This window comes from Arachis duranensis, chromosome 6, assembly GCF_000817695.3.
Source record: "Arachis duranensis cultivar V14167 chromosome 6, aradu.V14167.gnm2.J7QH, whole genome shotgun sequence".
NCBI lineage: Eukaryota > Viridiplantae > Streptophyta > Magnoliopsida > Fabales > Fabaceae > Arachis > Arachis duranensis.
This window is the reverse complement of record NC_029777.3, coordinates 80,005,454-80,024,280: the sequence shown is the minus strand read 5'-3', so window position 1 is coordinate 80,024,280 and position 18,827 is coordinate 80,005,454. Positions and strand designations below refer to the sequence as shown.

The following is an 18,827-nucleotide window of genomic DNA, read 5'->3' as shown; positions in this document are numbered from 1 at the left end:
TCATTTAGAACATTTTTATGAAATTTTTTTTTGAAATCACAAAAACCTTGAAGAAGCAAATGCAAATAAGGCAAGAAAAGAAAAGGGAAAGAATGAGAAAGCTGAAGGCTCTGAGTACCAATGACAATTTATTTGTTAAGTACTTTTGGTGTTTATGTATCAAGCAAAAAGTTTGAAAACAAAACACTTAGAGTCAAGGCTAGGCTTAAGTGTAAAAACACTCCCTCAAAGCTCAAGGCTCTGAGCATCAATGAGTAGAGAGTAAAGAAAAGACACAAATGAGCTTAAAGAAGTCCTCTAATTAAATGCTTGTGGTGCTTATGTATCAAGTGGTAATACTTGAAAACAAAGCAGTTAGAGTCATAGCTTTCAACTCATGGTGCAAAGCACCCAAAAGGATAAGCTAAGAAGAGAATTAAAAGCTTGTTTCAAGGAAGGAACATAAAGAAAAAATTTCATAAAGAAAAAATTTCATAAAATGAGTTAGATAGAAGCATCAATCATTTGAATTTCTTTTGTGATTGTAGCATGGATAGAAAACTAGCCAACCATGAACATTAAGTTGCTGTTTTTCTCACCTTGGATTGTCAAACTCTATTGCATGGATCTTTGTTTGCTTGAGGACAAGCAAAGTTTAAGTTTGGTGTTGTGATGACTGGGCATCATGTTAGGTTTTTCTATGCTTTTTCATACAAGAAATTGATGATTTAATGCTTAATTATTGTGTATTTTAGTGCTTAAATAGTATATTGGTTTGATCTTTTGATTTTATAAATTTTGTAGGAAATAAGTAGAAAAAGAAGCAAAAAAAAGCACAAATTAAGCTCAAAAGGAGAAAAGAGAAATTTTGGCGCACAATTTGAAGTTTGAGCACGCTTTGGAACCTTAGGCCACGCTTTTAAAAGTGTGGCCCATGATAAAATAAAGGAAGCTTGGTGCTCCGTTTCTTTCTCTAAGAGTGCTACGTTCTTCTACATAGCACCGTACATGACCAAGAGCGCTCTTAGACAAGAGCACTACATTCTTCACCCAAGAGCGCCTGCGATAACAGAGTGGAAAATTGGGATGGCAATGCGTACGCGTGGGTGACGCGTACGCGTCGATGTGACTTTTTTGAAGAAGCACGCGAATGCGTGAATCAAGCGCTGCGTGAAAGTGGCATCTTTGAAGAGCCACGCATATGTGTAGGTGACGCGTACGCATGGAGGAGCGCTCTTAACGCGACTGCTACGCTCCCCTTAAGAGCGCTGAAGGCAATGCATACGCATCGATATGCCAAATTGCCGAACCATGTGTACGCATGGGGTATCTGTACGCATGGGTGCCCAAGCGCTGCGCTCTCCTCAAAACGCTGCGTTCTCCTGGGAGCAGAATTGTGGTTCAATTAATTTCATTCCAAGCCCATTTGAACAACCAAGCAAGCCCATTCATATCATTCAATCAAGGCCACAAGAATCATTTAGATTTAATTTTGATTTGATTGTAATTTGTTTTAAATTTCATTTCAATTTGTAATTTAGGAAAGCCTATATAAAGGCATTGGTTTCATAGAATTCGGGGACACTCAGAAGAGCTAGGAGGAGTAGTAAGGCTTGAAGCAGAAGGCTCTCGAGGACTAAAGGCTGAAGGATTAGAGACTCCAGATAGCTTTGCTTAAAATTTCCTTTTTCTTTTCTGCACTTTTACATTTTAGTTGTATGGAATTTAGTTTAGTTTATGCAATTTCAATTTCTTACACTTCTCTTCTGCAACTTTCCTTTCTGCAATGTTACATCTACTTTGGCATTGAGATTGATTTACTTTCAAGTAATTTAAATTTCCTGCAAGTGTTCTTAGAGCAATGATCAATTGAACCCCACTTCATTAGGGGAGGAGTTCTATTATAAATCACATGATTGAGTGAACTTGTTCTATTTCTCAATCCGTTTGAGTATCTATAGGATATCCTCTATTTTGTTTGAGATTCATTTACTCCGGAATGGGGTTTGAATCTGTTGAATGCTTGTGTGAGCCTCGAAAGGGGAATCATGGGCATTAGAGTTGGGGCTCTATCCTTCACAATTCTCTTGACCAACACTATTCGGGAGAAATTGAGGTCTTGATAATTTGTGTGGGTTATGGATGAGAGAAAGTGCTTAACCTCTTCTCATGACAGTTAGATCAAGGAATTGGCAAGATTGATTGTGATTAGAGAGATTAGGTTGCCAAGGAATTGGGATCTAATCACTTACAATCTGCCATAGATCTACTCATGTGATTGAGAAAGAAGTTGAGACCTATTTGATTCATGATGGATTATGATATCTTCAATCCCTAATAAATCTTGTTCTGTGTTATTTCTCATTTTGATTGCTTTGAGCTTCATTTAATATTCTACCATTTACTTTTAGCACTTTAAATTCCTTGCAATTTACATTCTGTTAATCAATTTCACTCAATTCACCACTGTTAGCTTGACTAAATGAATCACCACACTAAAGTTGCTTGATCCATCAATTCCTGTAGGATCGACCTCACTCCGGTGAGTTTACTACTTGATGCAGCCCGGTACACTTACCGGTTAGTTTGTGTGGAATCGATTTTCCCTCATTAGCAGTTTAGAACGAAATCTAGGTGATTAAGCTTAAAAAATTGATGTTTAGAAGCTTAGAGCTTGTGAAAGGAGAGGCTTTTGTGGTGTTCCAAACTTAGGGAGGAATCAGCCAAGGTATGGTTTTAGTTTCTTGTAGTTAATGTTTAATGTCACGTAAAAACTTAGGCTAGAGACCTTAGGATAGGAGTGAACTAAATAAATTATTGATGGATTGTGTATATGGTATATGATGTGTGTATAAAGGATGAATGAGTTTGTATGTGTTGGATTAAGGCTTTGATGAGTATAAAATAAAGATGATTGTTGATGTGTTGAGGATTGATGGTGAGTTTGTGAAATTGAATTGAATGGATTGGTTGAGAGATGCGTGATTTGATTTTGTAAACGGTTTGCTATTGGAGTTGGTTGGATTTTGGAAAAGATTTAATATTGGAATTGGTTTGATTTTTAAATAATTTGATACTGGAAATGATTTAAATGATCGAGAGGTATTTGGTTTGGTGGTTGGGACCCTTGAAGGGTGGCAGAAGTTCGCATTTTAGAAGAAATGCTGTCAAAATTTCTATAAAATTGGAGTTTTGATTTGAAGTGTTATTTTAAAAAGAAAAAGATTATTATATGGCTTGTATATTTGAGACTAATTGTTGACCCTTTGTCGCAAAATATGACCGGACACTTTAACTCCCCGGATTCTCCCATGAGCATGCATATATATATCTTGGTATTTTCCCCATGGAATATTATTTGAACTTGGAATTTGACTCCATGGATATTATTTTTGAGCTTGGGGATGCGCACACAGAGGGACTGTCCAATGGCTAACTACCAGGATATGTCAGGTTGGCTATATAACCAACAGATGAGACTCATCAGCCATAGAAGAGGCATACATCATATGCATTTATTTGTTTTGCTTGAGTGTGCATTGTTTTGGTTTGCTTAACTCCTTAACTCTGCTTACTTGTTCTACTTGCTGTAATTGCACCTCTATTTGTGTTTTTCTTACTTGAATTGTATGTGTATATTTTCTAAGAGACCCTTCTTGGCAGAGGTGTGAGGGGGTGTTCCACCAGTGATTCAGAGGATTGGAGGAGACAGAAAGTGAAGTGTTAAGTTAAAGTTAGACTTAGAACTTGAATACCTTAGATAACATACTTAATTTTGGATTTGGATCCTCTAAAGTTTAAATTCCACTTTAGAGAGTAAAGTGTGATCTCTCACCATTTATTTCATATATGGGACCAAGAATAAATATGAAAGAGAAACTATTCAAGGGTAAAAAGATCACACTTTATTCTCTAAAGTGAAATTCAAACTTTAGAGGATCCAAATCCTTTAATTTCTGGTTTAGTTGGATCTTTAAGCTGAAATCTGAGTGTCAGAATTTTAAGAATGCCTCTGGCTTTTTTGGGACCTTTTATATTAACTATGCAGGCACCTTTACTATGCTGAGAACCCCCAGTTCTCATTTCATACATATTTCTATTATTTTTCATATGCAGGTCGAAAGGCACCTCACTAGGCATCTGGAGTTTCCTGTGCCAGCGAAGTTGGGTTAGTGTATTTTGTATTTATGCTATGTATATATGTATATAGATTCTCCTCTGTATATATTTTATGTTTGTCCCTCCTAGAGGTTGACTTGGAGAAACAGGTGTCTATTTTTGTAGTTTGAGTTATATTTTGGGTTGTATAAATATATATAATTACATACTCTGACTGGCCTTAGCTTCGTAGGTTGTCTGAAGCTTGATATCTGTATTTTGGAACTTTGATCTGTATATTATGTTTTTAGTCTTCTTTTGATCCCACCTATCCATTTTATGATTAACCTTGCGAGTGTGACATGATTTTCTGTTTTCGCTTTTACTTAACTTTTTCTTCAAGGCTCTTAATTATAAATTCTTTCAGCTATATTTATGTATGTATTTTATTTTTAGAGGTCGTAATATCTCGGCACCTCTGCTTTACGACTTAAGCGTAAGGCTCTGTATGGTAAGGTGTTACATCAAGAAGTCAGTAAGGTTGCACAAGTGTTAACCGCTTCAAAACTATGCATTTTAGTTACATAATATAAAAATATTAATTCAAATTTAAAATATAATATTCTATTACTAATTTCACATTAAACTATGCATTTTAGTTGTATTTCATAGATTAAATTATACTTACCTAAAACATAATTCAAACTTACCTAAAACATAATTCAAACTTACCCAAAAATGACACCAAGTAAAAATGACAAATTTGTACCCAGTAAAATATACTTCAGATTCGAGCCAAGTTTTACATACTCCTACTCCAAAGAGAAAGTGCCACCATTATCTGGCTAATTTTTTTATATTTGAATCATTTTAACATGAAATATGAAAATATTTGATCATTTATTTTTGGTCATGTAAATACACACTCACACACCCATCTACTCATAAAGTTTGATTAACTTAAATAACTTCCTGTAAGGTAGAAAAGCCTACAAGTTTGGGCAAAGAGAATTTTTTGAGTGTAAAAAATAATAAATAGTTGTATAATAACAAATATTTGGTTGAGTTAAAATCTCATAATTTGTTTAACTTTGTATATTAGTTGTGTAAGTTCAAATCAGATTTCTTATTGCACAAACATAGCAAATCTAAATACAAAACAGACTGAGTATTGTGGTTCAGTTTTAGTGCAAATTAGAAAAAAAAATCTTTATCCATACTTGATCACAAAAGTATTGCAAAGTATCAGTACATTTAGAAGGAAAATATCAATACTTAGTGTCAACGTAAAAAAAATTTCTAGAATGTCATAGTACCATCTCAAAAGACTATGATTAAATCATGGCTACACACTTGGCATTTAAAGAGGGTGCAAGAACAATCAAATTGTACCAACTATACCTGCTTGAAAATTCTCCAATGTTCTGTTCCAACATTTAGAAATTTCAAAATATAAGATTCCATTTTTGGTTGTATTTTCTCTTATATATAATGCCAATCAACCATAATTTGTTTTCAAGGAAGAGAAAGACACCGATACCCATTTTCAGCTTTCTATTATTCTTTTCCTTCATTATGCCTCATTGAAAATCATATTTTTCTTCTCTCTCATTTTGTAACAAGAAAAAGACTATGAAATAAGAAATTAGAAAAAGTTGAAAAAAAAACAAGAGAGATAAATTTTAAGAAAAGTCATTTATGTCAACTTTGATGTTATCGTAGTTGAACCTATGTTAGATTCTCCTTTTGTATATTGGGTGAGAACTTAAAGTTTAAAATTTAGAAATGAGATTATTAGGCTAGGTGAACTTAGTGGTTGATTAGCTTGATGAAAATTTTCGGAAGTTTAGATGGATTAAGTGTAATTTTTTGGAACTGGTGAATGTAATTTTTTAAAAATTATAGTGACAATTCTACTATTATTGTGTTGGAGATTAAATGTAGGTAACATTGTACTAAGTAGATAAATCAAGATTATAGTGGTGTCAAATATTCTTCCTTTCTCTATTCTACATAATTTCATGATGAGACAAAAATGAAAAAATCTCCTAAATTCGTTTCCCAGTTTTGACAGTAAAAAGGCTCTAGACGTAGTAAATTTAAAGAGTTCATTGATTTCACATCTTGGTGCTTGAATACAAACACATTTCTTATAATGTGAAATCCAAAGCCAGTTTTTAAAAGAAACTACCTGCACAATTCAAGAACTAGTACTTACAGGTATATAATCAAAATTGAGTAATAATAGTTGTACAATGCAAAGTGAGTAACTCAACATTTTCTATCAAAATTTTATTGATACAACTAAGGGCATGTCAGACGAGTGATTCGAATTGCGAGAAATCATAGAGAAACGGGTGAAGTCAGCTATGTGAACAGGAAGAAAGTAGGAAAGTTTTAGATAGTTGAGGTGGCTAAGTGGTTAGGCAATTAGTGCTTCTTAATAGAAGTTTGTTACAAATGTAATAAGGTGTTGTGTCTATAAATAGCTTTAGGAAGTATACTGTAACTAATTTAGTTCATTATCAATGGCACTCGTCAACTCTCTTCTCTCATGTTCTTCAATCTCTCAGATCCAGTAACTTCTCTTTTCCCAACCTAGATCTGATACCTTTATGGTATCAGAGTTTAGGTTTCACTACTTTTATAGTGCTAGAAAACTTAACTTTATTTACCATAAGTTCCATCACTTCAGATCCAGGTCTTGCTCAAATGCAAGCTGCTCTAGGATTTACATCAACTCCTATATCGATGAAACTTAATTACGAGAATTATCTTTAGGGGAAAGATCAAGCATCATCCACGATCGAAGACAATAATCTTCTACATCATATTCTTGGAGAAGATATTCTAGCAAAATTCTTTACTATAACTAATGGAGCTGCATGAGTTGTGAATCCTGGATTCAAGTGATGGAAGCGACAGGATGCACTGCTCAAATCGTGGCTCCTTGCGTCGATGACAAAGCCGTTTACCACATGGATGGCTAGATGTACCTATGCACAAGAAGTTTGGAAGCGATTGGAGGATCATTTTACATCATAAATTACAACAAAAGTGATGCAATTAAAGAATTGACTCAATAGTATTTAGATCGGATCTTGGGTAAGGATTATGTTCTTGAATTTAAGAGTACGATAGATATCCTAACCTTTGTAGGAGAACCAGAGAGAGAAAGTGATCACGTTAATGCTATTTTCCATGGATTTACTAAGGATTATGCGATTATGCTCCATTAATTACGTCATTAATGACAATAGCACAAGGTATCAGTGTACAAGAGTTAGAAGCTATGTTGATGGCACATAAGTGTATGCTTGAACATTTTTGCAAACCGGATCAATCTAAGTGTGGTATTTGTGTTATGAGTATTATACATAAGACAAGGAATGAGAGTGTGTATAAAAGGCTGCCTATCAAATGACATCGTTTTGCAGCAGGGGGACTTATTTGTCCTGTTTTAAAATGGTTCCCTCTACGTGTACATCCGTAACGGTCAGGTCAACACAATGGGAGCCACATCAAACTCTTTCGTTAGGTCTGATGGACCCATATGAATGGAGGGACTCATATATCTAACTTTTAAAAAGGTCAGGAACTTAAAACTATTTTTAAATCGTCAGGGACAAAAATATTCGCTGGAAAAATGATCAAAAACCTATTTGTCCTTTTTTCTAATCCAAAAGTGTAATTAAGGATAAGACCTACTTTAGTCCAATTAATTTCAGGGACTAAAATGACTTACTTAATACAGCATTTGAGACCAATTTGATCCACCTACAATAGTGATATGGTAGATGACACACGGACAAATAGTGTTGACACATGGCACAAGTTGACATGACATGAGTCACTAACCAACCTCTCGTACTATTGCACGTAGTCAAACTATGATGTGACACGTATCACTGACCGTCTACGCCATTAAAATATGTTAGCATGTCATTAACAGAAAACGGGTCAAAAACTTAAGTTGTACGCTTTTATCAATTTTAGAGACGTAATTGATAATTTGGTACAATTTGAATCTCAGGAACGATTTTGATAAGTGAATCTCAAAGTAAATATGAAATAATTGTTTATAATATTTTGATCCTGAAATTTGTTTTGCCCATTTTATACATTATAGTTAAATTGGTGAGACGAATTAAGCATAACAAAATATATGTGTAACACGCGGTAAAACAATATGAAGCAATTGTTTATAATATTTTGATCCTGAAATGTCATGATTTATAGCCAAGAATGCAAGCATTGTGTAAGCCATTTGGCTACAAATAGGAGCCACATTAAAGCTCTCATTCCACCAAATACAAACCAATAAAGCAGCTATATATGAAGCAATCCAAGGCCTCTTGCTAAATTGTGAGTGAGATTTCTCTTATAATATAGTGTTTCAGAATATGTAATAAATTTCTGAATATCGAGTGATATATACTAGAATTTAATGATATTTTTTATTATTCACTAGGTATTATAAATTATAATAGAAGAATGCCATATTATATATAATATATTATATTATAGTTACAATTAAATATAGTAGACATTTTTTATTTTATTTCCATAATTTTTTCATTTAATTTAAGAAATTTTTATGTTAAAATATTAGTGTTTCTCTTTCTCTTTAACTTGTTTTGTTCATACATTAAATCCGTTACTTTTCAGGTAAATTATTTGGCTTAATCTCACTCCAACTCTCATTGATTCGTAACAAAGTAAGAAAAGAAAGTGGAGGATGCAATGGCTCCAAATTGTTAGCAAAATAATTAGAATTTTGAAAGAAGAAATACCAAATGAGAACGTATAAGGAAATAACGATCATTGAAAAAACAATGTGAGTAATAAATTAAAAAAGGTAAAATTAAAATTAAAAATTAAATTATTAATTATTTAATTTTAAATTTTAAATTTTGAAAAATTAGGATTAGTAATTAAATGCATTCACATTACATACGATTATTTATAATTTCACCATAACTTCCCAATCTCTGTGCACGCCACTGCAGCCTCACCCCACGCCGCTGCACTCCCTCCGACGGCCGTACCGACGCCGTCGCTACCTTCTACCAATATTGCCGAAGCCTTACCATGCACCACTGTCCCTCCGTAGCAAAGGAAGATCCCATAGTAGTCGCACCCGTGCATTTCCGTTGTCGCTGCACCTCCTGCCGACCTTGCCGACGCTACTATAATATATCATGCAGAGCAGTAAGAGAAAGTAGCATCGCATGCGTTGTTCTACACATTCGCTATCACCGTCGCATATTCGCATGTATAGCTCAGCCACTCCCTCTACTTGCGCCATTTGCATTGTTCTCGTTATCCTTTTTCCTTTTTTCTTTGTGCTCACTCGATGTCTGGATCTATTTTCTCGCGCCACGCTCATCACGAAAGACGCCAAATTCAGCCTGGGATTTTTGTCCAGCATGAGCCCGTCGTTTATTATCTAGTACGCTGTCTCCTTGGGTTATGTTAGTAGGTATGCGGATGTTTATTTTAATTCTTATGTGTCGGATGGTATTTTAGTAGGCATACAGATGGTTATTTGATTGGAATGGATTTAGTTAGATACAATTAAAATATGTTGGATGTTCAATTTACTAGGTATGCAGATGATTATTTTTATCCTTAAGTGAATGGTTATCCGTAAGTGTCGATGAGGGTCCTTGTTGATGAACCAACGGCGGTGAAGAGAATCCCAACGACGATGATAGGGCCGATTGGCGACCAAGCAACGGGGTGAAGAATCCAGGAGACAATGATGATGTCCGGTGAGGGAGAGAGTGACGCTGGCGAAAGCGATTGGTTGGTGAGGCAGCGATGGTAGAGGGTTTGGGGGAGAAACTGGTGCTTTGGTAAATTAAGGTATAATGGATAGTTAAATTTTTTGAATTACGGGATTTTTTTGTTGGGTAATTTGGTTGGAGTGTTTTTTTTTAATTCTATTGGGCCAAATTTTTAACTTATTATTCACGTTGTTTAGATTCTCTATTGTCTACTTAGCGGAGCCGATACCAAATAGGATAAAGTAATGGAAAAAGAGTATTTATTTAGTCAATTTTGTTTAAAAATAAAAATTGAAACGTTTTGAAATATTTAATATAAAAATAAAATAAAATAAAATAAAAATATAAAAATAAAATTAAAAATAAATATAAATATAAATATTAGAAGTATAAAAAATAAAATTTGGGATAAAGTATATTTTCTTCTTCTTAAAGTTTGTTAAAAAGTTTAAAAATATTCATAAGTTTTATTTTATTTTAATTTTGTCTCAAAAGTTTTTTATTTGCATCAAATATATCGAGTTAATACTCAAAATAGCCCCTGAAATTTGGGAACAAACTCAATTTGGCTCCTGAAATTTCAATTGACTCAATTTGAACCTTCAATTTTTAATAAGTGACTCACATTAACCCTTCTGTTAATCTCTATTAACGGCACACTTATCTGGAACATTAAGTGACACGTGGATCCATTATGTGGCCTGAGAAAATTTTGCTGACATGAAAAAAAAATTTAGACTCAATTTAACCCCTTTTAATGAATATAAAACCCTAACAAGTGTCAAATTTTTCAATTGATATCGTTGTTTGGGTGTTGGAGAAGATGATGAGGAGTACCAACTAAGATTCCGTAAGCTGCAACAAGTCTCATTCACATGGAAGTTTGGGAAGGAATCCAAATTGAGCTAAAGTTGGAAAGGTTCCACGTTGGTGTGGTTGTGGGATGCGTCCCGTTCTTCGCTGGTTTGGAACAGAATCAAATCCAGAGAGACCATTTTTGGGATGTCCAAACTATAATGTAAGTTCTTGAATTGCTTCCTTCTTGAATTTACATCTTTTTTGTAATACATGCATAATTTATTTTGTGGTTCTTGTTCTGACAGACCTCTGGAAATAGATGGTGTGGACTTTTTGTGTAGACAAATAACGAGAAAGAAAAAGACATAACTGGGAGACATAAAAATGAAAATTGCATTGAGCATTAGAAGATAAATGTGGGTTGGAGAATTAGTGCAATAGAAGCTGAAATTAGGATTTTAAAAGTATAGAATAGTATTTTGAGTTTTTCTCTTGTTTTGTTTGTAGTTGTAGTCATTGACTATGGCTTGGGTGTAGGAAAGTAACGAATGAAATTAAATTAATATCACTACAATTATGTTTTTTTTTAATACAAATCTATTTTGTAAATTATAAGTTGTGACTAAACCTACAAATTTAGTGATGATATTACAAATATGTACGATTTTATAAATTGAAAGTTGTGACTAAACCTGTAAAAGTAAAATGGTAAGGATAAAAAAGAGGCTGATCAAGTATATTACAAATCTACAAATAACATTAATGAACTAACTTGTCATATATATACTAAATCTCTAAATTGCAAAATAAATTATAATAATAAACCTTGAATCTAATTTCATAGGTCAACCATAGTCATGACAATGACCATTGTGACACATGATAAACCAAGAGTGATGTCTAGAGTATTATCATTACAAACACAAAACAAAAGAGCTATTTAAAAGGTTCCAAAACAATGCCCTATATAAAACATGACAAAAGATATAAACAACCACTGACATAAATTTCAGCCACAAAATAACCACAAAACAACCTCAAAACACACAACTTCGGATTAAATTTATCAATTCATCCACAAAAGATAATATAATTTAATCTCTATTTCTTCCTTGGTGCTTTGAAGTCCGGAGTGGGGACAAATTTCATAAATTCTGTCAACTTTGATGCTATCCTAGAACTAGCTCCTTGCATTGGGTCCACACTCGGAATTGCTCTTTTTTGTGCAGTAGCTTATCCAGCCTTGTGAGTAGAGGTGGAGGTGGAGGCACCTACATGTAATTAGAAGTATTTGATAGTTTAAGAATAAACACATGATATTTTCATAAATGTAATTAATTAATGTGTTGTATAATGTTACCTACTTTATAATTTTTTACTGTAAAATAGTGGGTTGGGTGATGTCAATCTCTGAAGCCTGTGGAGCATCCACAGTTTGTATACCAGCAGTTGCCGCAGCATCATTGGGTGCATTAGCGTTAGCTCTATCTTGGGATTTGGATTTAGCTACAACAACTGTTGCTGCAGCAGCAAGAGCACAGACAATATCATCAACTTTGATTATTGAGTTAAATACCTCACAGCCATTGTTACAAATGTTGTCCATCTTTGGTCCATGACTAAAAAATGCTCTTGTACATGAATTTGGTTGAGGTGGACTTGGGTTTAGATAAGTTTTGCTTGGCTGATGGATTAGGTTGGGCCTGGGTTGGTGATTCGGATTGAGTCTGGGCTGATGGATCTACTTGGGCCTGGGCTAGTGCTTTAGGCTGGACTTGGACTGTTGGTTCTTCATTGGGTTTCGTAGCTGAAACATCATTTGGGCTTCCTATTGGATTTGGTGTGGTGATAGGTGCATCCTTGTTTTCTTTAGGAACAATGGGAGTAAACTCTATTAACTCAGGTACTTCATCATCATGGGGTTGGGAACTCCATGCTCAAAATATAAGTGGACTCTTTCTTGGTTCATTCTTGCAAGATAGCACATCTCTAACAATTCCTTGTCATGTGAAAGTGCTCTCAGTCCACTCTTTAAAGGTCTACTAGGAATAAGCCACCAACATTCAACATTGTCAGCATAACCGAGCTCTTTGTAGTAATCCCTTAGTGAAAATACATCTAATCTATCTTCATCTAGTCCAGTTAATTCATCCGTATTGTCCTTTCGTAAACTACACTTTCATCATTCTTTGTAACAAAGGTGTCTCCGTGATGATAGACAATTGTTATCAAATTACCTATCTACGAATATAATTCAAACAATTAACAACTTAACTTCAACATCCAAGGCCTTTTATATCATGCATCAGATGACTCTACATTAACATGCCAAGCAATCTTTTTTTAGAATAGAAAATGTAAAAATTTATATATAAAAGTTATCCCTGTAACAACAGCTATACAATTTTTTGCTATCTATAATTAACAGCTACGCATTATCACATTGACAAACATAATCTATTTACTCATTCATAAATTTCTCATTTTATATTTTCAAAAAAAAAATCATTATAGAAAAGTTAACCAAGTTATTTGTCAAAAAAAAAACACAGTTAACACTAATCACAATAAAAGCTCAGCTATTGAAATTATCTATAAGGAGAAACTGGTACATAAAGAAGTGGTAGACTTCACTAACTTGAATGTGCTTTCTTCTCTGTAACGCAGTTAACATTAATCATAATTACTCTTTAAAAAAAGAACCTGAACAGAAGAGGATCAATAACTAAAACTATCTACTTTCACAATGCACCCAATCCATTTGAGCATCAAATAGAGCACAAATCAATGGCCTATAAACCCAATCAAGAGAAGACACAAAACATAACATTGAATCCAAACATAGAATGCTTGTGTTACTAACCTTTTTGGGAGAAACAGTGGTGCAAAGGTTCTTCCTCGTCCTAACAAACGGAAACGCGTACGACGAGCTTTGTCGGCGACCTACACTAGCAGCGACATTGATCTTTTACAGTATGGTTCATGCGAGAGAATAAGAACGAGAAGAAGAGTTTTCCTGTTTAAGTGGTTTGATCATTGGTAATGAAGTGTTTTTGAATTTTAACCCCAAAAATGGCTAAAGCGATGTCGTTTGAAGAGAGATTAGGCATCAAGGAAGAAACGTCGTCGTATAATAAGACTAGGTGTCAGTCCCACGTGTCACTTAACATTCTAGGTAAACGTGCCATTAATAAAGATTAACAGAAGGACTAACATGAATCACTTAAATTGCGGGTTCAAATTGAGTCAATTAAAATTTCAAGGGTCAAATTGAATTTCTCCTTAAATGTCAGGAGCCATTTTGAATATTAACTCAAATATATCCTTGATAATTAATTTTTCAAAATTTTTAAGATAAATTTATCAATAATTTCTCAATAACAACCTTTAACATATACAAACCTATTACTAGATTGATCCTAAACTTTCTAAATATTCAACTATCAGCATATGCAAATCTATTACTAGATTGATCCTAAACTTTCTGAATTTTCAACTATCAGGAATATAACAAATCAAAAACTTCAAGGACAAAATTAAAACAAAATAAAATTTAATTGTATTTTTAAAATTTTTGACAAACTTTAAGGAAAAAAATTATACTTTACCCTAAACTTTTTATTTTAAAAATTGAGAATCAATTTTTTTTTTTTTTTTGGGTTAAAGGATAAGTTATCAGCAAGCCTGACCTGAAGTATTACTCGAATAAAATTTAACAAAATGAAATAAGGAGAAAATGTTAGAAAAGGCCTTACATATCCTTTTTCTGTTGTGCTAAGGGTATATTGCAAACTTTTGTTTTTCCCATCTTATGTTTTGGAGATTTCACTTTTGGTAATATAAAGGTACACACAACCGGCCTCTTGGCGTCCAATTGAAGGGAACTTTGCAACAACCAAGCCTAGGGCTTGGCTTATCCTACTGGAATCACTGGATAGTGTTGAGCATTCACTAATTCACTAGGTAAGCCATAGTTTTGATATGGACCACACCACCACAATAACATTCATATGTTATGCATAACCACATGTATGATTTCCCTTTAGTGAAAGCAGTGTTTGACTTCCACAGCAGGAGACAAGAATGCATCTACTATATCTACATTAATATATACAAATGGATTGCAAGAAATATAATTTACACATGGATGATTTGCATCTCTTAAGAGAAAAATATACTAGACAATGCAATGGGACCAATGTTGACAATACAATGGAACCTACTTACTGCTCAATCTCCTTATCTTCTTACTTTTCGGTCTCTGAATTAAATCCAAACCCATTCTCATTTTCATGAGTCCAACTGATCAACACTACAATCAGTCTTTTGTGAAGTCTTTGTTGTCACCTGAGAAGCAGCAAAGCCATCCTTTGAACCATCATCGATTCTCTGTTTTTTGAGTGGAGACATGGAATCTGCGATGGCATCGCTTGATCCAGAAGGCTCTGACGGGGGATTATTTTGCTTATCGTGGGACAATGGCAATGTGTCTGAATTTGTCAAGGTACTCCCTAATTTCTGCTGTTCCTCTATGATCTTCTGCAAGTATTTCCCCTGCGCTTCGATTCTCATTTGTAACTGCTTTTGCACCTGGAATATCATATAAGCCACAAAGAGCTTCACCATTACCAGAAGTTCCCACAGCTGATGGAGGGAGAAAGAACAAGGCACAATGCTAACGAAATAAAAAAAAATGGATAATTCAACTATCACATGCAGAATTTGAGGCTAAATATATTGTTATTCTTCTTCAGAAGTTAAAACTGTAAATATATAGTCGGTTTATCCAGCCAGCAAAGATGTAGAAGTTTTAAATACAGGAAGAATATATAGTTGGTATACTTCAGAAGATTACAAAAAGTTACGGGAAAAATACAACAGCACAATCAAAGCCTTTCTGATTAGCCCATCATACCTAGGTTATTATATGAAAAGTTACTAGTCTATTTCAACCATTAAGGTATAGTTGGACCCATCTCTTCAAATTACAACGGTAACATTCTAATGATATATTGCAAATTTAACCTTGACCTATATATGTCACATGGTAAAAATTATCTATCATAAAAAGGAAAATATCAGATATTGTAGAGCAATAATAAACAAATGAAGAAGGTATAATACCCACATTCGACACACAATAAATGAAATCAGATTTTCTGTGAACCAAGCTGAAAAAGCTTCCATTATAGTATGAACTGAAGTCTCTAAAAGGAATAAGAGTGATCCGATACTAGCATTAGGGAGTTACACAAACCATGTCATTTTTCCTTTCATAAATTTCTATTTTCCATCTTTTATATTTGCCATTTCTCTTTTGGAAGGAGTTGGTTATGGTTATGGCTAAATGCCTAAATCTGGTTCTGTTCCACCAAGAGAAATAAAGCAAGGTCAGTTACCAAACCTCAAGCTGTTCATGAAGACGTTTCTGAACCTCCATCTGCATTCTTAGAGCATCATTGATTTGCAACCCCCTGAACATCATATGTTACAAGCAAAGTTGACAGTAAAGAACATACATCTAAGGAATTGTAATTAACTTAAACAGCTAAGATACTCACTGAGAAGAATCTATGCCAGTAACAGTGTCTCCAGATGTCCTTTTTTCATCTTTAGAGTCTACAAATCAAGAAGTAAACTTCCTAGAGTCAATTTAAAGTAAAAATAACACGGGCATTTGTTTCAGGAAAGTTGAAGAAAAAGAAAATCAAGGCACCTTTACCATCAGCTGGAGAATCAGGCAAGTACTTTGCTAGACGATATTTCTACATAAAATAATATGAGAGATTAGAACCAACACCAAACTAGCAAAACAAACTTCAAATTTTACATGCCTATATCTAAAATTTTAGATCAGATGACAACACCTGTAAATGGCTTTTAACATGATAAATAGTAAGTCCAGGTACACCCATCACTCGCAGAACACCTTTTGGTGTTGCTCCTGTCATGAATGAATGAAAATTAGCAAGATATTTGGACACCATCATGATAAAGAAGTAGAAGACCAAAACGTAAGAGAAAGGGAAACCACTCAGAAAAGAATATCACTTCCAAGCAGTTGATGTTAACCTACCTCAACTAAAAATAATCAGCCATTTAACTATTAATAATTCAATCAACTTCTGAACATAATCATACTGTTCCCACCTCGGTGGCAAGCATAAAAGTAAGACGAAAGAACAGTGACAACTTTCATCCAGCCTACATTGCTAGCTTTTGTTTCATTCAAGAATTTGTCTTGTCTAGGTTTTATTTGAAGCAAATTGAGATTCAAGCAAAACACAAAACTCTAGGTCACATATGATTAATTGTAAGCCTGTGAAACTAACCAGCTTTACTAAACTTGATCTAGATACGGAAAAACATTTAACAAAAGCACCTCAAACAGTTAATATTGTTTTCGAAATATAGATATAGCATTTCGCTATTATTAAACTAGCACTAACTCTAATATTTAATCCATTAAATTGAATTCAACCAATGCACTCCAAAATTGTACAATTGCCTATCAGTGTTTGTAATTCAAAGTAATCATTGGGCCACAAGTAACAAACTAATCAATACCTTGAAAGCTACAGTAAAATAAAGAATAATAATTAAAAAACAGCCGTCAAATGTTAACTTACGCGAAAGAGAAGCATCTCCTAAATAGTATTCTCTATCCTATGTTACTCAAAGATCATGTAAATTATATATAAACACATAGATATTCACAACTTTACCGTAAAAGTTTCAGTAAAATTACCAAATCATGATGACTAACTACGCATTATGATAACTACCTACTATTGATTTGTTACTGGTTGACAGTACATAGAAACTCTCGTTTTCTTCATCTTCTTTTTTCTTTTTCTTTTTATTCTTTTACAAGGAATGTGTTATAATGTCTATTGAAAAGAAGTACGCACTATCTGGTCCACCAAGTTGCGTAATGGCATCCACAAAACGATCATGAAGTTCAGATGTCCATCGCAAACGCTGCTTCCCATTTCCACCAGAACTAGCAGGTCCCGCATTCCTCACCGCAGATCCATCCAAAACCCCAACATTTCCAACTTGTTCGCCACCACCTTGAGGTTTATGCGGCACCATCGTTGCAGACGAGAACTTCTTCGCGTGATACATAGTTGCTTGCAATCACTACAATTAATTCACAAGAGAAATCAAATATCATAAAAACAAAATAAAAATGGAAGAATAATTAAAAAGAGAATTTTTGGTGAATTGTCTACGAACATAGAGATTAAATCATTAAATTCAATCCAACTAATTTATAAAACCTAAGTCAAACACTCCTCAAAAGCAAGTTAGATTAACTATGAGTAGCATCCTAATACTCAATTTGCAAACCTGCGACAAAACAGAAACCTAACAACGCAGAAGAAATAATTTACCTAGAGACTCAAAATTGTAGAGGCGAATCCGAGCGCGGAGGGGATTTAAGAGGGTTTGAGGAGAGATCGAAGAAACCCAATAAACAAGAGCTGAAAGAGCAGAGCGCAATCATTCCTCAACACGAAATCGAAACATCCAGAATCAAACGAAGACGAATCGAATCGCCCGAGGAGGGAGGAGGAGCTTCCGAAGTGTGAAGAGCTGTGTTCACCAATTTTGGGGGAATCTTAGGGAGAAAGTCGAGGGAAATTCTAGATTCTACGACTACGAGTGTGTGAAATGGAAACGCGTGTTTTCTGAAGTCGTTTTTGTCTTCCAGGAAATGATTGGAATCGAGAGAGAGAAAAAGAGAGAGCAAGCTGTTGAGGAGCCTCAGCGTTGAACAGACGGCGGCGTTTCAAAACGGACGTTGTCGTTAACCTACGTGGTGGATCCCACCCGTGTGGCACGTGTGGTGCGAATACCTTTTTCAACATCTTTTATATAGCTTTTGGTGGGTAAAACACTTGGCCAAATTCTTTGGTATAGATAAGGGTGTTGTTACATGGATAGATAAAAATGATGGATGTTTATTTATGAGTGGTATTTTTTTTAAATGGTTTTTTTTCTATGTTAAAGAAAATAATTTTTTAGAATGAAAAAGTTTGAAATGTAAATTTTATGTGCCTATAAATACATGTACTGAGGTAAAGGGAATACATACAAACAATAATAAAACATTCTTATTTCTCTTTTTTTTTTATGCACTATAATATTATAAATTTT

At 34.1% G+C, this 18,827-nt stretch overlaps 1 protein-coding gene across 2 annotated transcripts; it reads right to left on the bottom strand.

Annotated features, from left to right (window-relative positions):
* Window positions 1–14,549: 14,549 nt before the first annotated feature.
* Window positions 14,550–18,462, bottom strand: LOC107494193 (myb family transcription factor PHL7). Of its 2 annotated transcripts, none has more exons than XM_016115233.3 (7): window positions 18,062–18,462; window positions 17,576–17,807; window positions 16,532–16,608; window positions 16,381–16,429; window positions 16,226–16,283; window positions 16,069–16,138; window positions 14,550–15,254 (listed from the first exon to the last, which is right to left on the bottom strand). In XM_016115233.3, the coding sequence occupies exons 2-7, from the start codon at window positions 17,790–17,792 to the stop codon at window positions 14,955–14,957; spliced, it is 771 nt and encodes a 256-aa protein (XP_015970719.1). In that variant the 5' UTR covers window positions 17,793–17,807; window positions 18,062–18,462; the 3' UTR covers window positions 14,550–14,954. The 2 variants fall into 2 exon arrangements, with proteins under 2 accessions (XP_015970719.1, XP_015970720.1); XM_016115234.3 differs by having other exon boundaries at window positions 16,387–16,429.
* Window positions 18,463–18,827: the final 365 nt, after the last annotated feature.

Excerpts from the sequence above, each read along its gene's own strand:
- LOC107494193 (XM_016115233.3), bottom strand. The coding sequence starts at position 17,792 with ATGTATCACGCGAAGAAGTTCTCGTCTGCAACGATGGTGCCGCATAAA. Across the intron at positions 16,430-16,531 it reads ATGTTAAAAGCCATTTACAG|AAATATCGTCTAGCAAAGTA; the intron begins GTGTTGTCATCT and ends TATTTTATGTAG. Across the intron at positions 16,139-16,225 it reads ACTGGCATAGATTCTTCTCA|GGGGTTGCAAATCAATGATG; the intron begins GTGAGTATCTTA and ends TATGATGTTCAG.